This window comes from Nicotiana tomentosiformis, chromosome 1 (genome assembly GCF_000390325.3).
Source record: "Nicotiana tomentosiformis chromosome 1, ASM39032v3, whole genome shotgun sequence".
Classification (NCBI taxonomy): Eukaryota; Viridiplantae; Streptophyta; class Magnoliopsida; order Solanales; family Solanaceae; genus Nicotiana; species Nicotiana tomentosiformis.
This window is the reverse complement of record NC_090812.1, coordinates 122992454-123015788: the sequence shown is the minus strand read 5'-3', so window position 1 is coordinate 123015788 and position 23335 is coordinate 122992454. Positions and strand designations below refer to the sequence as shown.

General features: G+C 40.0%; 1 protein-coding gene across 1 annotated transcript; it reads left to right on the top strand.

The window, feature by feature from the left end:
* The first annotated feature begins 14132 nt into the window (after positions 1 to 14132).
* LOC138909106 (uncharacterized) lies at positions 14133 to 18453 on the top strand. Its single transcript, XM_070200225.1, has 12 exons — positions 14133 to 14203; positions 14290 to 14377; positions 14468 to 14518; positions 14587 to 15032; positions 15185 to 15260; positions 15327 to 15438; positions 15703 to 15793; positions 16518 to 16648; positions 17210 to 17352; positions 17436 to 17791; positions 17924 to 18058; positions 18354 to 18453. Exons 1-12 carry the CDS (start codon positions 14133 to 14135, stop codon positions 18451 to 18453), a joined length of 1800 nt encoding a protein of 599 aa, XP_070056326.1.
* The last annotated feature ends 4882 nt before the right edge of the window (positions 18454 to 23335 follow it).

Here is a 23335-nt window from a genome sequence, read left to right as displayed (position 1 = left end):
AGATAAAAAGATATGACCATGGCTAAATCAATTTAGCAAAAATTCCACAAATGCCCATCTTAGCTAATTGAGAGTTAAAAATCCAATAACATGATCTCTAGCATGAAAGGATAAGCTCACATAGTCATACAAAGGTTTTCACATGTATCATAGAGAGCACATAATCAAATTAACGCATAGAAGAATCCTAGAGTCTAATCCGATCATTTTTCATACATAGCGCCTGCGCCCACATATACACTCGTCACCTTGCATATATTTCACTTTACATGCATTATAATTAGTCAATTATGGCCAATCCTAAGGGTTATTCCCTCACACAAGATTAAGCAAGATACTTACCCAAACGGGCCAAATTAGCCCTCTAAAATTGCCTTTTCTTTAGAAACCATCTCCAATCGGCTCGAATCTATCCAAAAATAACTCAATAACATCAAACAAAGCCATAGGAAACAACCCCAAACAATAAAGCTTTGATATTTTATCAAATCCCCAAAAGTCAACTCAGGCCTACATGGTCAAAACCCGAGTCAAGGGATAGATCCCGACTTCTCACGAGTCCAAATATATGATTAGGTTCCAAAACCGAGTCTAAATCGACTCCAAAATCCCCAATTTTCACTCTCTTAAGTTGTAGACAAAAACCCTAAATTTCCTTTAAAATTCCAAGTTTTAGGTGTAGACAATTTTCAGAAAATAGCACCAAAACACCTACCTAAACTTGCTTGAGGCACTAGTTGCCTGAGTTATTTATGTAGCTACGTGCTATGAGTGGCGCACATGTGTGGGGTTAAGACCATATCCGTGCACAGGGTATTATTCATGCTCGGGGTAGTGCTTAGGCTATGACATGCCTTGAATTGATTGCTAAGCTTCATGCTGTGATGATTTTTATATTTGTAACCATGTTGTATGCTGTTTGAACCATGTTTGAGGTTACCTAAAGGTTAATCTCCTGATTGAACCTGATAATTGCTACTTTCGTGATATAATTACGTGATTTGAGCTATGATATCACTTTTTGCACCTGCATATGCCTTAACATCACATAAATACAAGTCTAGAGTATTAAATTTGATAGTCATTGATCATGTACATGTAACCATGTATATCTGCCTTCTGTGTCTTATGGATTGGACTGGTAGCACGTGAATTGGCCGTGTGGTTGTGATTGTTAGCACGTGAATACGGCGTGCAGTTATGATTATTGGCACGTGAATTTGTCGTGCGGTTGTGATTATTAGCACATAAATACACCATGCGGATGTGATTATTTGCACGTGAATACTCCATGCAGTTGTGAATATTAGCACGTGAATGCCTTGCGTAGTTGATATTTATGGCATGCGACTTGCCCGTGCAGTGTTAGGATAAGGATCCATACTCTTAGGGACACCCTCTCATGTTTCTCTCTTGATGGTGTACACACGGTATGAGGAAAGACTGGCCAAAGTTTGATTCGGTTATTGCATTGCTTCCTTACTTGCACTATCCTTGGTTGTTTACCTGTTTTATTTGCATATCTTCTTTATATGTTGGATTGTCGACTGAGAAGAGTATTTTAAGCTAATGTGTGTACCAAGGTGGTTTTATTTGTGGTTCCTGACTTGATTATATTATTGTTATGTACTTGTTAGATTTATGAACTATACAGGTGAATAGCGAGTATCATTAATAACTCTATTTCTATTACTTATGAGAGTTGCTGAGTACATGGGGCCGGTCGTACTCATACTACACTCAGCACTTAATTGTGCAGATCTAGGTGTTGGACCAAGTTGTGGCTAGCTGTGAGGTGTTACCCTGAGCACTTTGGAGAGAGGAGGTAGAGCTGCATCTCGACCGCAGTCTTGGCATCTCTTTTATTTAGTATTGTTATTTTTGTTCAAATAGTATTGTTATTTGTATTCAAGATTTGTACTTTTGTTTAGAGCTCATGATGTTGTATATACCAGTTCTGCTGGATTGTTGTACTTCGACACCGTTATTTTATGTTAATGGTATTTAACTTGTATTATTCATGCTATTTATGTAATTATGCTTCGGTTTTGCTATGTTGGCTTGCCTAGCAAGTGAGGCGCCATCATGACCAGTTGGTGGTTTTGGGTCATGACAAGTTTTAATCAGAGACCTAAATTAATAGGTTCTATGGGTCATGAACAATTTTTGTAGAGTCTTGTGGAGCGGTACGGAGATGTCTGTACTTATCTTCGAGAGGCTACTAAGCTGTTAGGAAAACTTCACTTTCTTGTATTCTTGTCATGCAGATTTGTTCAATTCCAAAGTTTGAACCTTTACTCTTCTATTCTCTCGTAGATGGTGACAACACGTTCAGCCGGATTGGGCGAGCAGGTACCAGCACCACCAGTCAGGGCCGGAGAGGCCGAGGTGGGGCTCGCACTGCAGCTAGGGCAGCACCTATGGAGCCACCAGTTACTCCAGTGGGGAGAAGGTATCGAATATTGTTGAGCTAGTGGGACCAGCTTAGACACTGGTAGTACCTATTGTTATACCTGGTCTTTAAGAGGATTTGGCCTAGAGTTTGAGTGCGTAAACAAGCTTAGCTCTGGCGGTATGATACTAGTTGCACCAGCTACCTCACAGGCTGGGAAGAAGCCCAGACCCCCGCTGCCTAACACCGGAGCAACTACCTCAGGGTTATCAAACACCAGGGGTGTTCCTAGTTCAGCTAGTTGTTGCTACTCGGGCTAAGGTTGGACCATATATGACTGATTAGGAGCAGAAGAGGTTGGAGCAATTTCTGAGACTTCTCCCTCCCCAGTTCAGCGGAGGAGAGTTAAAGCGTGCTTCGGGTTTTCTTGATCAGTGTCACCATTCTTCGCATAGTGGGTCTTGTGGACACCAGTGGCTGATAAGGCCAGCCTACATGTGGTGGTAGACCTATGAGTCAAGTATACCAGCTGGTGCAACACCACTTACATGTTATTAGTTCTTAATTCTCTTCTTAGAGAAGTTAATTCCACATACTCACAAAGATGAGTTATGTAGGGAGTTTGAGTGGCTTTGCTAGAAGGGTATGACTGTGACCCAGCACGAGATGAGATTTTTGGATTTTTCATGTCATGCAGTAAGGTTCGTTCCCACTAAGAGGGAGAAGATCATAAAGTGCATTGATGGCCTCAACTATGGGCTACGGTATAGTTTGGCTCTGGAAGCCGAGACGGATGCTAGGTTTGACCAGGTGGTTGAGATTTCTAGGCATTTGGAGGATGTTCATAACAGCAGGGGTGCCAAACTATAACAGCAGAGATGCGAGAGGAGGGGGATGCCAAGAGACCCCGTGGTTTAGGTGGTTTTGGTAGTGTCTCATCTGGAGGCCAGTCATATTATAGCAGGGGTCGTCCTTTTAGGACCGCTCATGAAGCTCGTCAGATTCCCCGTGGTTCATCAATTAGCCACAGTTCATACAATACATTCGTAATTCAGTATTCATTCAATATGTTGTTGGCATAGAGTTCTTACCGTGCTCCATCAGCTTAGGGTTCCACACGCAGTTATTCGGGTTATCGAGTGTGGAGGCTTGAGTAATCTCAAGAAAGATTTCCCCAGACTTCTGAGTACTGTCCCACAGCAGAGCACACAACATATGGTTTCAGCACCAATAGCTACATCACGCGCAGAGCTAGCTAGGGGTAGGGCTTAGCCAGTTCCAGGTCGCCCTAGAGGAGGAGGTTAGTTAGGCAGTGGACATGCTCGTTGTTATGCATTTCCCACTAGGCCAGAGGCAATTGCTTCCCATTTCGTGGTCACATGTATTGTTTCAGTGCGCCACAAGGATGCTTTAGTAAAATTTGACTCTAGTTCCACTTGCTCTTATGTATCATCCAATTTTGGTCGTTATTTAGATATGCCTCGTGATTCTTTAGATATGCATGTACATGTATCTACATCGGTGGGTAATTGCACTGTGGTGGATCGTGTATATCAGTCATGTGTGGTTACTATTAAGGATTATGAGACTAGAATTGATCTCTTATTGCTCATTATGGTTGATTTTGAGGTGATTTTTGGGATGTACTGGCTATCTCCGTACCATGCTATTCCTGATTGGCACGCTAAGACTGTGACATTGGCGATGCCGGGGTTGCCTAGGGTGGAGTGATGAGGTTCGCCTGGTCACACTCCCAATATAGTGATTTCATATTCAAAGGCTCAACGGATGGTTGAGAAGGGGTGTTTGGTGTATTTGGCCTTCGTGAGAGATGTTAGTGCTAATACTCCTACTATTGAGTAAGTCCTAATAGTAAGAGAGTTTCTAGATGTGCTTCTAGCAGACCTGCTGGGCATGCCATCCGACAGGGATATTGATTTTGGTATTGATTTGGTGTTGGGCATGTTACACCTTGTACTTCTGTGATGTTGTATATTGTGTAAATGACTTGCTAAGCATTATTTAAATAATTTTAAATTCATAATATGGCTATATATGATTTTTGGATATAGAATATAAATTTTTGGAAATATCATATTTAAGTTACGGAAAAATTGACTAAGGATTTGCCTTGTAAGGAAGATTATTGAGCAATTAATTTTGTGTGTTATATGAGGTATTTTAGGGACATATTATATACCAAATTGAAGGTCTTGGAATATATTTTCCAACGCGCTTGACCGTTCATTCATACGGCGTCCGGATAAAGAGATATGTGCATCGGAAAAAGGGCTGGTGAGGCACACATGTGGTTGACTTTTCAACCTTACTATAAAGAGAAGACTAAGTGTTCTTTTTCCTCATTTTCCAGAAAATTCATGTACAAACAGAGTTTCCATAGCTCTCCAAGAAGTTCCTTAGGGTTTTGAAGCAAGTCCATCATTCACAACTCAAAATCAAGAAGCAAACACATCAACGCGATCCTTACGACATAGGTAAGACTTTGTCGTCCTCCTTTCTCCTTATAACTCAAGTTTTGGAAATAACATCGTGGATAAGAAAGATTTTCACCTCTGCATTTTATCTATACAAGCATAAGTAAGGGTGTGGATCAAAGGGAACAAGGTTTGGAAGCAAGAACACAAGAGGTATGTAGGGTTTTCGGTTTGTTTTTGGCATGATTTGGTTTAGCTATGTTCTAGCCTTTCTTCTTGATCATTTTTGAGTTGTTCAAGGGAAAGAATGTATTTTATCCTTGTATAGTATTAAATTCCATACGTTAAGTACAAAAGAAACTAGTTGAGGTTGTAACTTCAAAACATAACAAAAACAAAAAGGGGTAATCGCCCATTTGGCCTATGCCATCCGGACTTCCGTTTTTTCTGTTCCTTTGATATTTTTATGTATAGCTAACCCCTATATGATTCTAATATATACATTTAAGATTATATAAGATTAATTATCATTTTTATTATGCTTAGATTATTTCTAAATCACATTTAGATTTTCATGTCACGAGTTAGCCTCTATGAGCCGACATTATGTTCATAATTCTATTTTGTCGATTGTTTGAAACTACTGTGGATAACTGGATCTTCTTTAGTTTGATGTTACCATCTTGTCCGGGTATCCATTCCCATTTATATTGTGGTGCTTGCTCTTTTTTTTGTTCGGATCATCCAGTTTTAGGGGAAACTCTCCCAAAAGTTTTGAAAATTCGAAGAGTTGGACAAATTTTGAGTTCCTCGGTTCTAAATCGATTCTATAGGGATCCCAATGAGTTAATTAGCCTTAGTATCTCATGTACATACTCAGTTTCTCCCTAAAATGGGGATAGGCTCCTCCATCCAACTTATGGACGACAAGCATCGGATTACATTTATGATTACGTTTATAGTTTCCTTCATGTTCTCTTGAGTCCATATGATGCTGCCACATGTGTTACGACTAATAAATGCTTACATTGATTATGTTATATACACGTGTATAGCTACAATTTGCATTGTATGACTACTCATGAGGCTAGTTCAAATATACAGTTACCGGATTGGGGGGATATATCCCATAACGCCAGACATGTAATATTTCAGATAGTAGTTCAGTCTCAGCACAGTTTCATCTTAAACTTCGGTCCATTTCCAGATCAGTTGCTACTTGTAAGGCCCCGTAAAATTTTGCAAAGGAAAAATAATACTTCATGGTGGCGGACTAGGCTTACGTGTATGAGGATTGAAGAAAGTCTTCACGGCGAGCTCGTCGCGGCTCAGACTTTTTGGGTTGAACAATGCACTGGAAAGTAAAGGAAAATATTTGGCAGAAAAATACGTTTCTGCGGTCCATTATGCGACCGCAGAATCACTCTGCATGCCGCATAATGGCCGTAGAAGTAAGGCAGGAGAGGGTCAGTTTGGATGCAAATATGCAGTCGACTATGCGACCGCATAACTATTCTATGGTTCATTATGCGACCGCAGAACAGGTCTTCGGGCCACATAGTGACCGCAAACACAAACAGATCTTTGCCAGTTTTGGACACCAATTATGCGATCGATATGCGGTCCGCATATCGATTATGCGATCACAGACCTTGTTCTGGAGCTTCATTTTTGGGTTTTTAAATCCCGACCCTACTTCGTTAAATACACGCTTTGGGCCATTTTTGAGCTATAATCTGACATTTTAGAGTGAGAGAGAGTGTCCTAGAGTGAGAAGGTGTTCCTCAATAATTAATTCTTCAATTCTTGCTCAAATCTTGGAAGATTAACAAGGAAAACCCACAAGGTCTTCATCCTAAAGGTAAGATTCTACACCCTAACCCCTAATTTCAAAATTTTCTGAAAATGGGTAGTTAGCAAGATAATTTTTGGGCATGAGAGTTGTTTATTTTACGTGCATATGATATCAAGGGGTGTAGGAAGATTGTTGAACTAAGCATGGTAAAGATTGGGTTATGGGATGATGGAATCCTCCATAAAAGGGTCTTGAAACCTTAATGCACACCTAGTGTTTGATAAAATGCTCAAATGAGCTAGAACCATGAGCATCTTCCTAATTTTGGTTCAATTTGTTATATTTCTACAATAGATTGAAGTTGCTAAGAATTTTGGAACATTTTAGAGTTTAAGGAAGCTCAATTGAGGTATGTTGGCTAAACTCTTCTCTTAGAATTGAATCCCACGATATTCATGTAAATTATGTAAGTCCCGAGTGGTTCATTATAAAAGTGGCTATTCCGAGTAAGATTGGGTTGAGAGTTATATATTCAATAAGCATCCTAAATGCTTTATTCATGTTATGTTATGTTATCAATTGAGGATGTTTTGAAGTATGGGCTGTGCATTAATGATATTTTGACTTCAAGTCAAGTTCAAACGAAGGCTGTTATGCCAAACTTTATGATATATCTCTATGTGCCTTAGACTCTTAATTGCTCACATGTGTACTACAAACCTTGAATTGAATTGTTGTTATTGGTAATGATGATGTTGATGTTTGAAAGTGAAAAGGTGAGCATGAAATACTAAATGCGGCCAATGTGCCAATAATGATTATATAATAATAGCCATTAGTTCCAATGAAATGTAAAGATGTGAAAGAACTATGAAATGCGACGATTGATATAAAAAGGTTGATGTCTCGAATAAGACAGCCTAGCTGACCGGGTCGTGATCGGATACCACGCCGCACCCATGCTGTTGATTGTGCTGGATATTGTAATTGAAATGGTGATTGTGGTAGATGTCCCTAATGGATAGCCTAGCCGATCGGGTCGTGATCGGACTCCATGTTAAAGACGGTGGTATTGATATTGAGATTAATTGTGGTTGATCGGGTCGTGATCGGACTTCATGCTGAGAGTACGGTGGTACTGGTATTGTGAATAATGGTATTGTGGACGATGGTATATCGATACTAAAAATCTCCCAATGTGAGATATGGAAATTTATTTAAATACAGTCTTGATCCTAAATTGAGGTTTGATGTTGATTAAAGCTTCTATTAACATTATGATAATATTATTTGTATTATTTGTCATTCTATTGAGAGGGTATTTAGTTATACATACTATTGCTATTCGACAGTACAGCAGGAGATATTGACTAGCGATAGCAGCACACCTTCTTCCCAGCTGACTTGGTAAGCCCCACTTCATCCCGGGGTCATGAATCTTTTGTACTTTGTGTATTCTATTTGAGGTATAGCCGGCGCCTTATTGCCAGCATTATCATTGTACTCTTCTTTATCTATAGAGGCTCCGTAGACATGGTGTGGGTTGTGTATTGGTGCTAGGAATGTAAAACTATGTTATGTTGTGGTTGTATTACTTGTCCATTTGATACTTTAAAAATGATGAAACTTATGGTAAGAAATTGGTATTGCAGACATGATCACTTTATTGTTTAATTAATGAAAACATATATTCTCTTTATTCATGAATGAATTGGGTAAAAGGAAATCTAATAGGTTTGCTCGGCCGAGGCCTACAACTCCAACAGAGATTCGTAGTTTCTTAGGCTTAGCTGGATATTACAGAAAGTTTGTGGAGGGGTTTTCTACTCTTGCCTCTCCATTGAATAAATTTACGCAAAAGGCAATTAAGTTCTAATGGTCAGATGCTTGTGAAAAGAGTTTCCAAGAATTGAAAGCAAGATTGACTACGGCACCGGTGTTGACTCTACCAGAGGGTATAAATGGATTTGTGGTATATTGTGATGCTTCAAGAATCGGGCTTGGATGTGTATAAATGCAACATGTCAAGTTTATATCTTATTCTTCTAGGCAACTCAAGAACCATGAAAAGAACTATCCAACACATGATTTAGAACTTGTGGTAGTGGTATTTGCATTGAAAATTTGGCACCATTATTTATATGGGGTCCATGTGGATATATTCACGGACCATAAGATCCTTCAATATATTTTCAAGCAAAAGGAATTAAATCTGAGGCAGAGAAGATGGCTTGAGTTACTCAAGGACTACGACATTGATATTCTATATCATCCAGGAAATGCCAATGTTGTGGCAGATGCTCTTAGCCAGAAATCCATGGGCAGTTTGGCTCACTTGGAGGCATATCAAAGGCCATTGGCCAAGGAAGTTCACCCATTGGCTAGTTTGGGAGTTCGTCTTGCGGACTCTAGTGAAGGAGGGGTAATTGTGCAAAATAGGGCTGAATCATTGCTTGTTGTGGAAGTCAAAGAGAAGCAATACAACGATCCATTGTAGGTGCAATTGAAAGAGGGGATTCATAAACATAAGACCATGTCCTTTTCTCTTGGCATGGATGATGGTACACTAAGGTACCAAGGGCGACTATGTGTTCCAAATGTGGATGGTCTTTGTAAGAGAATTATGACTGAAGCTCACACATCTAGGTATTCTGTGCACCCAGGTTCTACAAAAATGTATCATGAACTTAAGAAAGTATATTGGTGGAATGATATGAAGAGGAATATGGCGGACTTTGTGGTAAAATATCTGAATTGTCAGCAAGTGAAGGCCGAATACCAAAGGTCCGGTGGATTGGCACAGAACATAGAAATTCCAATGTGGAAGTGGGAAATGATTAATATGGACTTTGTGGTAGGATTACCGCGCACTCCGCGCAAGTTTGACTCAATTTGGGTGATTGTGGATCGATTCATGAAATCAGTACACTTCTTGCCGATTAAGGCTACCGATACAACGGAGCAGTATGCTCAGTTGTATATCAAACAAATAGTCAGGTTGCATGGCACCCCAGTTTCCATCATTTCTGATCAGGGAGCACAATTCACTGCTAATTTTTGGAATAAATTTCAGCAAGGTTTGGGTACTCAGGTGAATCTTAGTACAATATTTCACCCTCAGACTGACGGGCAGGCAGAGCGAACTATTCAGACGCTTGAGGATATATTGTGTGCTTGTGTTCTAGAATTCAAAGGTAGCTGGGATGATCATTTACCACTCATAGAATTTGCATACAACAATAGCTATCATGCTAGCATTCACATGACACCGTTCTAGGCTTTATTTGGTAGGGGATGTAGATATCCCATCGGGTGGTTCGAAATTGGGGAAGCAGAGTTGATAGGGCCAAACCTCGTACATCAGGCCATGGAAAAAAGTAAAAATCATTAAGGAGCGGTTGAAGACTGCTTAGAGTCGTCAGAAATCCTATTCGGATGTTTGTCGTAGGGATTTGGAGTTCAAAGAAGATGATTGGGTATTATTGAAAGTTTTCCCCATGAAGGGTGTAATGCGATTTGGTAAGAAAGAGAAATTGAGTCCGAGGTATGTCGGACCGTACAAAATCATTCAGAGGATCGGTGAGGTGGCGTACAAGCTTGAGCTACCACCTGGGATGTCATTAGTATACCCGGTATTTCATGTGTCTATGTTGAAGAAAGTAGTTGGAGATCCGACACTCATTGTTCCGGTTGAGACTATTGAGGTTAATGAGGAATTAACTTATGAAGAAATTCCAGTTTCTATTATTGATCGGCAAGTCCGAAAGTTGAGAAACAAGGAAATTGCATCTGTGAAAGTGCTATGGCGAAACCAACAGGTTGAAGAGGCTACTTGGGAGGCCGAGGAAGAAATGAAGAAAAAGTGTCCTTATTTGTTTGAATGACCATGTATTTATAAAGTTGTGATCTAGAAACATTATAAGTCTTACTTTCTATGAATTATGTATGATTTGTACATTTGATGTTAAGGGTGTTCCGTTCTGGTAATATGATTGCTTGTGAGGCCACAGTTGGTGTTGTTTTGTATTATGTTACGTCGTTGGATTATGTATATGTTGTTAGGATGTGTTTCTGGGGCTTTCTGACAGGTGGATAGGCCTAGTTACAAGGGAAACTCTGGAGAAATTTTTGAAAATTTAGGGAGTTAGTCAAATTTGGGGCTGATGGTGTGTGGTATGAAAACTAAGTTGCATAAGGTGCTAATAACATATTTTGACCCTCATTCAAGGACGAATGATCCTAAGTGGGGGAGAATGTAAGGCCTCATAAAATTTTGCAAAGGAAAAATAATGTTTCATGGTGGCGGACTAGGCTTACGTGTTTGAGGATTGTACAAATTCTTGGGTTGAATAATGCACTGGAAAGTAAAGAAAAATTTTTGGCTGAAAAATACATTTCTGCGGTCCATTATGCGACTGTAGAATCACTCTATGGGCCGCATAATGGCCGCAGAAGTGAGGCAGGAGAGGGTCAGTTTGTATGCAATTATGCGGTCGACTATGCGACCGCATAACTGTTATGCGTTTTATTATGCGACCGCAGAACAGGTCTGCGGGCTGCATAGTGACTGCTGACACAGACAGATCTTTGCCGGTTTTGGACACCAATTATGCGACCGATATGCGGTTCGCATATCGATTATGCGATCGCATATGCGATCTTTACCGGTTTTGGACACCAATTATGTGATCGATATGCGGACATATGCGGTCTGCATATCGATTATGCGATCACAGACCTTGTTCCGGAGCTCCATTTTTGGGTTTTTAAATCCCGATCCTACTTCGTTAAATACACGCTTTGGGCCATTTTTGAGCTATAATCTGACATTTTAGAGTGAGAGAGAGTGTCCTAGAGTGAGAAGGTATTCCTCAATAATTAATTCTTCAATTCTTGCTCAAATCTTAGAAGATTAACAAGGAAAACCCACAAGGTCTTCATCCTAAAAGTAAGATTCTACACCCTAACCCCTAATTTCGAAATCTTCTGAAAATGGGTAATTAGCAAGATAATTTTTGGGCATGAGAGTAGTTTATTTTACATGCATGTGATATCAAGGGGTGTCGGAAGATTGTTGAACTAAGCATGGTAAATATTGGGTTGTGGGATGATGGAATCCTCCATAAAAGGGCCTTGAAACCTTAATGCACACCTAGTGTTTGATAAAATGCTCAAATGAGCTAGAACCACGGGCATCTTCCTAATTTTGGTTCAATTTGTTATATTTCTACAATAGACTTAAGTTGCTAAGAATTTCGGAATATTTTAGAGTTTAAGGAAGCTCAATTGAGGTATGTTGGCTAAACTCTTCTCTTAGAATTGAATCCCACGATATTCATGTAAATTATGTAAGTCCCGAGTGGTTCATTATAAAAATGAGTATTCCGAGAAAGATTGGGTTGAGAGTTATATGTTCAATAAGCATCCTAAATACTTTATTCATGTTATGTTATGTTATCAATTGAGGATGTGTTCAAGTATGGGCTGTGCATTAACGATATTTCGACTTCAAGTCAAGTTCAAACGAAGGCTGTTATGCCAAATTTTATGAAATATCTCTATGTGCCTTAGACTCTTAATTGCTCACATGTGTACTACAAACCTTGAATTGAATTGTTGTTGTTGGTAATGATGATGTTGATGTTTGAAAGTGAAAAGGTGAGCATGAAATACTAAATGCGGCCAATGTGCCAATAATGATTATATAATAATAGCCATTAGTTCCAATGAAATGTAAAGATGTGAAAGAACTATGAAATGCGACGATTGATATAAAAAGGTTGATGTCTCGAATAAGACAGCCTAGCTGACCGGGTCGTGATCGGATACCACGCCGCACCCATGCTGTTGATTGTGCTGGATATTGTAATTGAAATGGTGATTGTGGTAGATGTCCCTAATGGATAGCCTAGCCGATCGGGTCGTGATCGGACTCCGTGTTAAAGACGGTGGTATTGATATTGAGAGTAATAGTGAGTGATGTCTCTAATGAGGTAGCCTAGCCGATCGGGTCATGATCGGACTCCGTGCTGAGAGTACTGTGGTACTGGTATTGTGAATAATGGTATTGTGGATGATGGTATATCGATACTAAAAATCTCCCAATGTGAGATATGGAAATTTATTTAAACACTGTCTTGATCCTAAATTGAGGTTTGATGTTGATTAAAGCTTCAATTAACATTATGATAATCTTGTTTGTATATTTGTCATTCTATTGAGAGGGTGTTTAGTTATACATACTAGTGCTATTCGACAGTACTAACGTCCCTTTTGCCAGGGGCGCTGCATCTTTAAATGCAAGAAGGTGGTTCCACAGCAGGAGATATTGATCAGTGATAGCAGGACACCTTCTTCCTATCTGACTTGGTGAGCCCCACTTCATCCTGGGGTCATGAATCTTTTGTACTTTGTGTATTCTGTTTGAGGTATAGCCGGGGCCTTGTTACCGGCATTATCATTATACTCTTCTTTATCTATAGAGGCTCCGTAGACATGGTGTGGGTTGTGTATTGGTGCTGGGAAAGTCAAACTATGTTATATTGTGGTTGTATTACTTGTCCATTTGAGACTTTAAAAATGATGAAACTTATGGTAAGAAATTAGTATTGCAGGACCACTTTATTGTTTGATTAATGAAAACACATATTCTCTTTATTCATGAATGAATTGGGTAGAAGGAAATCTAATAGGCTTGCTCGGCTGGGTTTGACTTTCCCAGCACCAATACACCTGCCGGGTCGCGCTACTCAGTTTTGGGGCGTGACACTACTTCAGACTCTTGTTTAGCTTTTATCTTATATTCAGATTTCTAGCTTACAGTCATACTTTAGTATGCTTTACATATGCTTTCCACCCTACGTACTTTGGGCATTCATACTCACGTCCTTTTCGGGGCACTGCGTTTCATGCCTCACGGGTACAGATAGATCAATGCTTGAGCCACATCAGTAGGCCATCCACTAGATGGTGGAGTCACTCTTCTTACTCCCAGAGTTATTTTTCTTTTAGTATGTGTACAATCAGCTAGTTTGGGCGTGACGGGCCCCTATTCTCTCCATTACTTGTTCAGTTCAGCACTCCCATAGGCATGAAGAAATGCACTTGTGCACTTAGTATGTTTTCATATATCAGCTTGTGTTAGCCTTGTCGGCTTTCTAGATTGTACAGTTCTTATCAGCTATGCTTATGCTTGTTAATTTTAACAGTTTATATTCAGGATTAGTAGATTATCAACAGGTTTAGTGATGATCGGCACTTACTGTCGGTTATCCATCGCGGCCCTAGGCTGGGTCGTGATAGACATGGTATTAAAGCAGTTCAGTTCTAGGGTTTCTACAAGCCATGGTTAGTAGAATCTTGTTCAGGTGTATGTTGCATGCCATACGTATGAACAGGAGGCTACATGGCATTATAGGATGGTTGTCATTCCTTCTTCTCTAGATCATGTGAAAGAGCTATGTTATAAGATTTTAGCCTTCTAACGAAATATTTTATATATAACGATGCCATGAAGAGACTCATAGTTGCCGAGAAGGGAAAACTCGTTGCTGGCCAGAGTACTAGTGGAGTACCCCTTGAGTTAGATGAGCATAAGGAGTCTAGACATGAGATTCCATCTAGAGATTCATAGACTCCGTCTGTTAAGTTTAAAAGTTTATATTCAGGATTAGTAGATTATCAACAGGTTTAGTGATGATCGACACTTACTGTCGTTTATCCGTCGCAGCCCTAGGCTGGATCGTGACAGACATGGTATTAAAGCAGTTCAGTTCTAGGGTTTCTATAGGCCGTGGTTAGTAGAATCTTGTTCAGGTGTATGTTGCATGCCATACTTATGAACAGGAGGCTACATGGCATTATAGGATGGTTGTCATTCCTTCTTCTCTAGATCATGTGAAAGAGCTATGTTATAAGATTTCAGCCTTCTAACAAAATGTTTTATATGTAACGATGCCACGAAGAGACTCACAGTTGCCGAGAAGGGAAAACCCATTGCTAGCCAGTGTACTAGCAGAGTACCCCTTGAGTTAGATGAGCATAAGGAGTCCAGACATGAGATTCCATCTAGAGCTTCACAGACTCCGTTTGTTCAGAGAGAGGTTAGGGGTGCTCTAGCTACCATATCTCTGGCTCCTCAGCATGATGGCATGAGGGAAGCCATCAGATTGTTGACTAGCATGGCAAATACTCAGGCGAGATGGCAGCATACAGGTCCTAAGGGTGACGATACGAGTCCTAGGATTCGTGATTTCCTTATATTAGAGCCTCCACCTTTCATGGGATCTAGTACAATAGAGGATCCCCATGATTTTCTAAACGGAGAATTCAGAGCCCTCAAGGCTATGCATGCCACAGATAGAGAGTCAGTTACATTGGTAGCATATAGATTACAAGATCTAGCAGCATGGTTGTATACCACCTGGGAGATGTCTAGGGGAGCAAATGCCGCTCCAACTACATGGCGGGAGTTCTTAGAGGCATTCCTCCGCCATTAATTACCTATAAGGTCACGTAGAGAACGATTGGATTAGTTCCTGACTTTGAGACATGGGTTATAAGTGTTGCAAAATATAAAATCCGCTTTAATTCTTTAGCGACATTTGCTCCTGCAGTTGTATCAGATATAGAGGTCAGGGTACGGAAGTATATAGCGGGACTTGGTCCTCACTTAGTAAATGAGTGTATGACTGTATCTATGTAGTCGAGTGTGTACATTGCACGTATTCAGGAATTCGCCTTTGCACTTGAGGAAAGAAAACAGAAGCAGAGGGATGACAGAGATAGAAGCTCAAGCAAGAGAGGCAAATTGTCAGGTTCATTTGGGGAGACATTTGGTTCTAGTAGATAGCGGAGTGTCAGTCAGCCAGCAACTAGTACTCCTTCATAATTTCCGGTGCCGAGATCTGATTAAACCCCACAGTCTAGAGCTAGTTAGGCATCACGTACTTCAGGATCCCAGCATCGAGGTGTTTCTAGTCATGGTGGTTTACTTTACCCTGGGTGTTCTGATTGTGGTAGACTCCATATGGGCCGATGCTAGTTGGGTGTTGATGCATGTTATATTTGTGGCGAGTCAGGCCATTTTATGAGAGATTGCCCATCTAGGGGTGGTAGTGGTGCAGCTCAACCAGCAAGATCAATTGCAACTTCTGCAGCATTATCACGCTTGTAAGGGCAAGTTTCTCAAACACCAGTGGGCCATGGTAGAGGTCGAGGTGGAGATCCTACTACAGGCGGTCCCAGAATCGCATTTATGCTCTGGTTGGTCGTTAGGGCTGGGAGGCTGCACCAGATAAGGTTATGGGTACTTTATCAGTAAATTCTCATAATGTGTATGTGTTGAAAGATCCCGGTTCTACACTATCATATCTTACTCCCTTTGTTGCTACTAAGTTTCAGATAGAACCAGAAGCCATTAAACTTTTTGAGGTAGCCACCCTAGTTGGTGATTCAGTAGTAGCTATGTGTGTTTTTAGAGGTTGCACTGTTATGATTTGCGACCGTAGTACTACAGCTGATTTGACTGAGTTAGAAATTATTAACTTTGATGTTATACTAGGTATGGATTGGTTATCTTTTTCCTATGCTAATGTTGATTGTTGAGCGAAGACGGTCCGGTTCAATTTTTCAAAGGGTAAGCTATAGAATGGAAAGGTGTTTCTGCATTGCCAAAAGGTAGATTTATTTCGTACCTTAAGGCATGGAAGAAGATTGCCAAGGGATACTTATATCATATAGTTCATGTTCGAGATATATAGAAGCGAACACTAACTCTTGGATCAATTCCAGTAGTGAATGAGTTCCCTGATGTATTCCAGATAAGCTTCCAGGTCTTCCTCTAGAGCAAGAAATTGACTTTCCCATCGCAACCAGTTTCTATTCCTCCTTATAGGATAGCACTAGCAAAATTAAAGGAACTTATGGAGCAGTTGAAAGAACTATTAGATAAGGGTTTCATTAGACCCAACACTTCTACTTGGGGAGCACCCGTCTTATTTGTGAAAAAGAAAGATGGCTCCCTACGTATGTGCATAGATTACATATAGCTGAACAAGGTCAGGATCAAGAACAAATATCCCCGTCCTAGAATTGATGACTTGTTCGACCAGCTTTAGGATGCCAAGCGCTTCTCAAAGATAGACTTGAGATCAGGCTACCCTTAAGTTAGAGTCATAGAGTGTGACATACCTAAGACAACGTAAAGAACCCGGTATGGCCATTACGAGTTTCTCGTGATGTCGTTCAGGACGATTAATGCCCCGACAGTGTTTATGGATCTTATGAACAGTGTGATTAAGCCTTGTCTGGACCTGTTTGTGATAGTGTTTATTGATGATATTTTGGTATATTGCAAATCTATATTAGAACATGCAGAGCATCTACGTATAGTGTTGGGCATCTTTCGGGACAAGAAGCTATATGACAAATTCTCAAAGTGCGAATTTTGGTTGAGTTCAGTAGAATTTCTTGGACATATAGTATCATAATATGGCATCAAAGTAGATGGTCAGAAGATAGAGGCAGTGAAGAATTGGCCCAGACCTATGACGCCAACTGAGGTACATAGTTTTCTGGATTTTGTAGGGTATTACAGAAGGTTCGTAGAAGGGGTTTCTTCCCTTGCAGCGCCACTATCTAGATTAACACAGAAAGCAAACAAATTTTACTGGTCAGGTGAATGTGAGCAGAGTTTCCAGGAGTTGAAGAAAAAGTTGATTACAACTCTGGTTCTTACACTTTCGGAGGATCCGAGGGTTATGTTATTTACTGTGACACTTCTCGGATTGGCCAAGGTTGTGTGCTGATGCAGCACGGAAAGGTAATTTCTTATGATTCCAGACAGTTCAAGAAGCACGGGCAGAATTATCCTACACATGACTTGGAGCTAGCAACGGTTATTCATGTACGAAAGATTTGGAGGCACTATCTATATGGTGTTCATGTTGATATCTATACAGATCATAAGAGCCTCCAATACATATTTATGCAAAAGGAGTTGAACTTGTGGCAGAGACGGTGGTTACAGCTTCTAAAGGACTACGACGTCCACATTATTTATCATCCAGGTAAAGTTAATGTTGTAGTTGATGCTTTTAATCCTAAGTCCATGGGGAGCATGTCTTACTTGCAGCCTCAGAAAAGGGAGTTAGCTTATGAACTCCATCAGTTAGCCAGTTTATGAGTTAGATTGATAGTTTCGGAGGATGTAGTAGTTGCAGTTTATAATACAACTACCATTTCTTTAGTGGCTGAAGTGAAATAGAGGCAATATGAAGATCCAGTTCTAATTGAGTGCAGTCAGGTAGCCAGGAAAAAGAAGAAGTCACCTTACAGAGTTACTAGTGACAGAGTCCTCAAATATAAAGATAGACTTTGTGCTCCATACGTTGCAGGGTTGCACAGGCAAATTATGGCAGAGGCACATCATTCCAGGTACACCATACATCAAGGCTTTACTAAGATATACCATGAACTTAAGTGAATTTACTGGTGGGATGGAATGAAACATTTCATAGCAAAGTTCGTGGCCTTGTGTCCCAATTGCCCGTAGGTAAAATTTGAGCACCAGAAGCATAGCAGTTTGTTACAGGAGATAGGGATCCCATCATGGAAGTGGGAAGTAGTGAATACGGATTTTATCACATGTCTTCCTCGTACGCGGAGCAGGTACGATTCTATTTGGGTTATTGTTGACAGGCTTTAAATCAGCTCATTTCTTGCCTGTTAGAACTACCTATACAGGAGAAGAGTCTGCCAGATTGTATATCAAGGAGATTGTACGCCTCCATGGTGTTCTAGAATCTATAATTTCAGATAGAGGCACATAGTTTACATGTAATTTCTGGTGATCATTCCAAAAAGGTTTGGAGATGCAAGTAAATTTGAGTTTAGCTTTCCATCCCCAGACAGATGGACAAGCCGAGTGAACTATACAGATGCCCAAGGAAATGTTAAGGTTTCACAGATCGTGCGTGTTAGATATCAAAGAGAGCTGGGATGAACACTTACGATTGATAAAGTTTGCATACTACAATAATTATCATTCTAGCATACAAATGGCACCTTATGAAGCTTTGTACGGGCACAAATGCAGATCACCCATAGGATGTTTCAAAGTTGGTGAGTCTTAGTTGATAGGCCCGGATTTGATCTAACAGGCAGTGGATAAGGTTAAGCTAATCAGGGAGAGAATGCCAGCAGCCCAGAGCCGATAAAAGTCATATGTAAACAGTCGACGCTGAGATCAAGAGTTCCAAGTTGGCGATTGGGTATTCCTGAAAGTGTCACCTATGAAAGGCGTTATAAGGTTTGGAAAGAAGGGAAAGCTTAGCCATAGGTATATAGGTCCATACCAGATCATCAGACAAGTTGGTCGTGTAGCATACGAGTTGGACCTTCCAGCAGACCTTCAGGAGGTACATCCAGTGTTTAATGTCTCCATGCTTTGGAAGTGTGTTGGAGATTCTTCCAGAGTTGTACCAATTGATGATGTACAGATCACCAAGCAGTAGAATTATGAGGAGGTACTTGTTGCCATTTTAGATCGGCAAGTTCATCGGTTGATGACGAAAAATATTTGTTCAGTGAAAGTGTTATGGTAAAGCAATAATGTGGAAGAGATGACTTGGGAAGCTGAGAAGGATATGAGAGCCAGATATTCGTATCTCTTCACTACTCCAGGTATGTAACATATCTTTGCTTAATGCTCCTTTATACCTCAGTCAACATTCAAGGACGAATATTCTTGGGGGGGGGGGGGAGTTTGTTATACCCCATACTTATGTGATGTCGTATAATTTAAAAATGACTTGCTAAGCACTATTTAAATGAGTTCAACATAATAATATGACTATATATGATTTTTGGATATTGAATATAAAGTTTGGGAAAAATCGAATTTAAGTTGCGAAAAAATCGACTAAGGATCTGCCTTGTAACGAAGCTTTTTGAGAAATTTAATTCGTGTGTTATATGAGGTCTTTTTGGGACATATTATATACCAAATTGAAGGTCTTTTAATATAGTTCGTTCATATGACGGCTGGTAAAGAGATTTGAGCTTTGGAAGAAGGGCCGGTGAAGCACACATGCGGTTGACTTTTCAACATTACTATAAATAGAAGACTTCGTCTTTTTTCCCCCTCATTTTCCAGAAAATTCACTTACAATAAGATCTTCCATATCTCTCCAAGAAGTTCCTTAGGGTTTTGAAGCAAATCCATCATCCTCCACTCAAAATCAAGAAGCGAACACATCAACGTGATCCTTACGTGAGTTTTGGAAAGCATTTCGTGTCTATGCAGGATTGTCAGCTCTATATTTTAGCTATACAAGAATAAGGAAGGTTTTTGATCAAAGGGAACAAGGTTTGGAAGCAAGAACACAAGAGGTATGTAGGGTTTTCGGTTTGTTTTCGACATGATTTGGTTTAGCTATGTTCTAGCCTATCTTCTGGATCTTTTAAGAGTTTTTGAAGGAAAATTATATATTTTATCCTTTTATAGTATTCAATTCCCTATTTTTAAGTGTGGAAGAAACTAGTTTAGGTTGGAACTTCAAAACACAAAAAAAATCAAAAAGGGCGAACTGCCCATTTGGCTTATGCCATCCGGACTTTCGTTTGTTTCGTTCCTTTGATGTTTTAATGTATACCTAACCCCCATATGATTCTTATAGCTTCATTTAAGATTATAGAAGATTAATTATCATGTTTTAATCCTTATATTATTCCTAAATCATATTTTGACTTTCATGTCACAAATTAGCAACTATGAGCCGATATTACGTTCATAATTTCGTTTTGTCGATCGTTTGACACTATTGTGGATTACTGATGTCCTTTAGTTTGATGTTACCATCTTTCTCAGTTATCCATTACCATGTATATTGTGGCTCTTATTTTTTTAGGATCATCCAGTTATAGGGGAAACTCTGCCGAAATATTTGGAAGAGTTTGACAAATTTTGAGTTCCTTGGTTCTAAATTGATTCTAGAGGGATCCTAATGAGTTAATTAGCATTAGTATCTCATGTACATACTTAGATTCTCCCTAAAATGGGGATATGCTCGTCTATCCAAATTTTTGACGATGAGCGTCGGATTTTGTGATTCCATTTATGGTTTCCTTTGTGATCTCTTGAGTCTATATGATGCTACCACATGTGTTATACCTCATACATGCTTACATTAATTATGATGGGGGGATATAGCCCATAACACCAGCGAGGCTTATTGATTATATGTTGGGAGATAGCCCATAATACCAGCCGGGTCTATTGATTATATATTTACCTGTTGAGGGATATAGCCCATAACGCTAGTCAGGCATGTTCTATTTGCGTATATAGCTACAGTTTGCATTGCATGACTATACATGAGGCTAGTTCAGATGTACAGTTACTTGATTTGGGGGATATAGCCCAAAACGCCAGACAGGTACTAATTCAGATAGTAGTTTAGTCTTAGCACAGTTTTAGCTTAAACATCGGTTCAGTTCCAGATCAATTGCTAGTTCAGACTCTTGTTTAGCTTTCAGCTTATATTCAGATTTCCAGCTTACAACCATACTTTAGTATCATACTTTGTGCATATCATACTCACGTCCTTTCTGGGGCGTTGCGTTTCATGCCGTGCAGGTACAGATTGATCAATGCTTGAGCCATATTAGTAGGCCATCCATGAGCTGTTAGAGTCACTCCGCTTACTCCTGGAGATACTTATCTTTTGGTATGTATAAAGTCGGCTAGTTTAGGTATAGTGGGGCCTTGTTCCGTCCAGTACTTGTTCAGTTCAGCACTCCCAGAGGCATGTAGATGTGCACCTATGCAGTTAGTATGTTTTCATATATTATCTTGTGTTAGCCTTGTTGGCTTTCCAGATGGTACAGTTCTTATCAATTATGCTTATGCTTGTTCAGTTTATTAGTTTATATTCACGATTAGTATATTATCAACAGGTTTAGTGATGATTGTCACTTAGTGTCAGTTATCCATCGGGGCCTTAGGAGGGGTCGTGACAGGGCACTCAGCCCATATCTATTCCACCATATCGCATGTCACTAGTAGAGTTGAAGGAGATGAAGGAGTTGAAGGAGCAGTTATAGGAGTTGCTTGACAAGGGTTTCATCAGGCCTAGTATGTCTCCTTAGGGGTGTAAGAGTGCTATTTGTGAAGAAGAAAGATAGTTCTATGAGGATGTGCATTGACTACGGATAGTTGAACAAGGTTACTATCAAGCACAAGTACCCACTACCGCGTATTGATGATTTACTTGATCAGCTTCAAGGTGCTAGGGTATTCTCAAAGATTGACTTGAGATCGGGGTAACATCAGTTGAAGATCAGGGCTTTGGGTATTCCTAACACAGCTTTCAGGACCCATTATGGCCACTATGAGTTATTGTTGATGTCTTTTGGGCTGAACAATGCCCCAACAACTTTTATGCACTTGATGAACAACATAGTTCAACCTTATCTTAATTCCTTCGTCATAGTTTTCATTGATGATATATTGGTGTTTTCTCGTAGTTGGAAGCAGCATGAGCAGATCTTGAGAATTGTGCTCCAAACTTTGAGGGAGAAAAAGCTATTTCTTAAATTCTCCAAGTATGAGTTTTGGCTGACTCAGTAGCATTCTTGGGTCATGTAGTATCTATTGAGGGGATTAAGGTAGATCTGAAGAAGATTGAGGCAGTTTAGAGTTGGCCCAGATGGTCTATTGCTACAGAGATCTGGAGTTTCCTTGGGTTGGCTGGGCATTATCGTTGTTTTGTGGAGGGGTTTTCATCTATAGTAGCCCCATTGACTAGATTGAAGCAGAAGGGTGCCATATTCAGGTGGTCTAACGAGGTTGTGGAAATTTTGAGAAGCTCAAGACTGCATTGACTACGTGCGGTTATGATAATTGGCACTTGAATTGGCCGGGATCTGGTTCTTATACGTGCGATTATGATTATTGGCATGTGAATTAGCCATGCGGTTGTGATTATTAGTATGTGAATACGCCGTGCAGTTGTGAATATTAGCACGTGAATATGACGTGCAGTTGATATCTATGGCACGTGAGTTGTCCTTTGAGCGTGTGGATAAGGATTCATCCCCCTAGGATGACCCTCTCATGCTTCTCTGTTAATAGTGTACACGCGGTATGAGGAAAGATTGGCCAGTGTTTGATTGGGTTATTGCATTTCTTCTTAACATGCAATTTCCTTGGTTGTTCACCAATTTTATTTGCATATCTTCTTTATATGTAGAATTGTTGACTGAGCAAAGTATGTTAAGTTATTGTGCGTACCAAGGTGGTTTTATCTGTGGTTCTTGACTTGATTATATTATTATTCTATACTTGTTAGATTTATGAACTGTACAGGTGAATAACATGCATCGTTAATAATTCTGTTTCTATTACCTCGCTGTGGTTAGTTATGATACTTGCTGAGTTGAATACATGAGGTCGTTTGTACTCATACTATACTTTGCACTTAATTGTGCAGATCCAGGTGTTGGACCGAGTTGTGGCTAGCTGTGAGGTGTTGTTGTGAGCACTTTAGAGAGACGAGGTAGAGCTACATCTCGACCGTAGTCTTGGCGTCTCTTTCCTTTTAGTACTGTTATTTTCATTCAAACAGTATTGCTATTTGTATTCCAAACTTGTACTTATGTTTAGAGCTCATGACGCTGTATATACCAGGTTTGGGCGATTATTGTATTTTG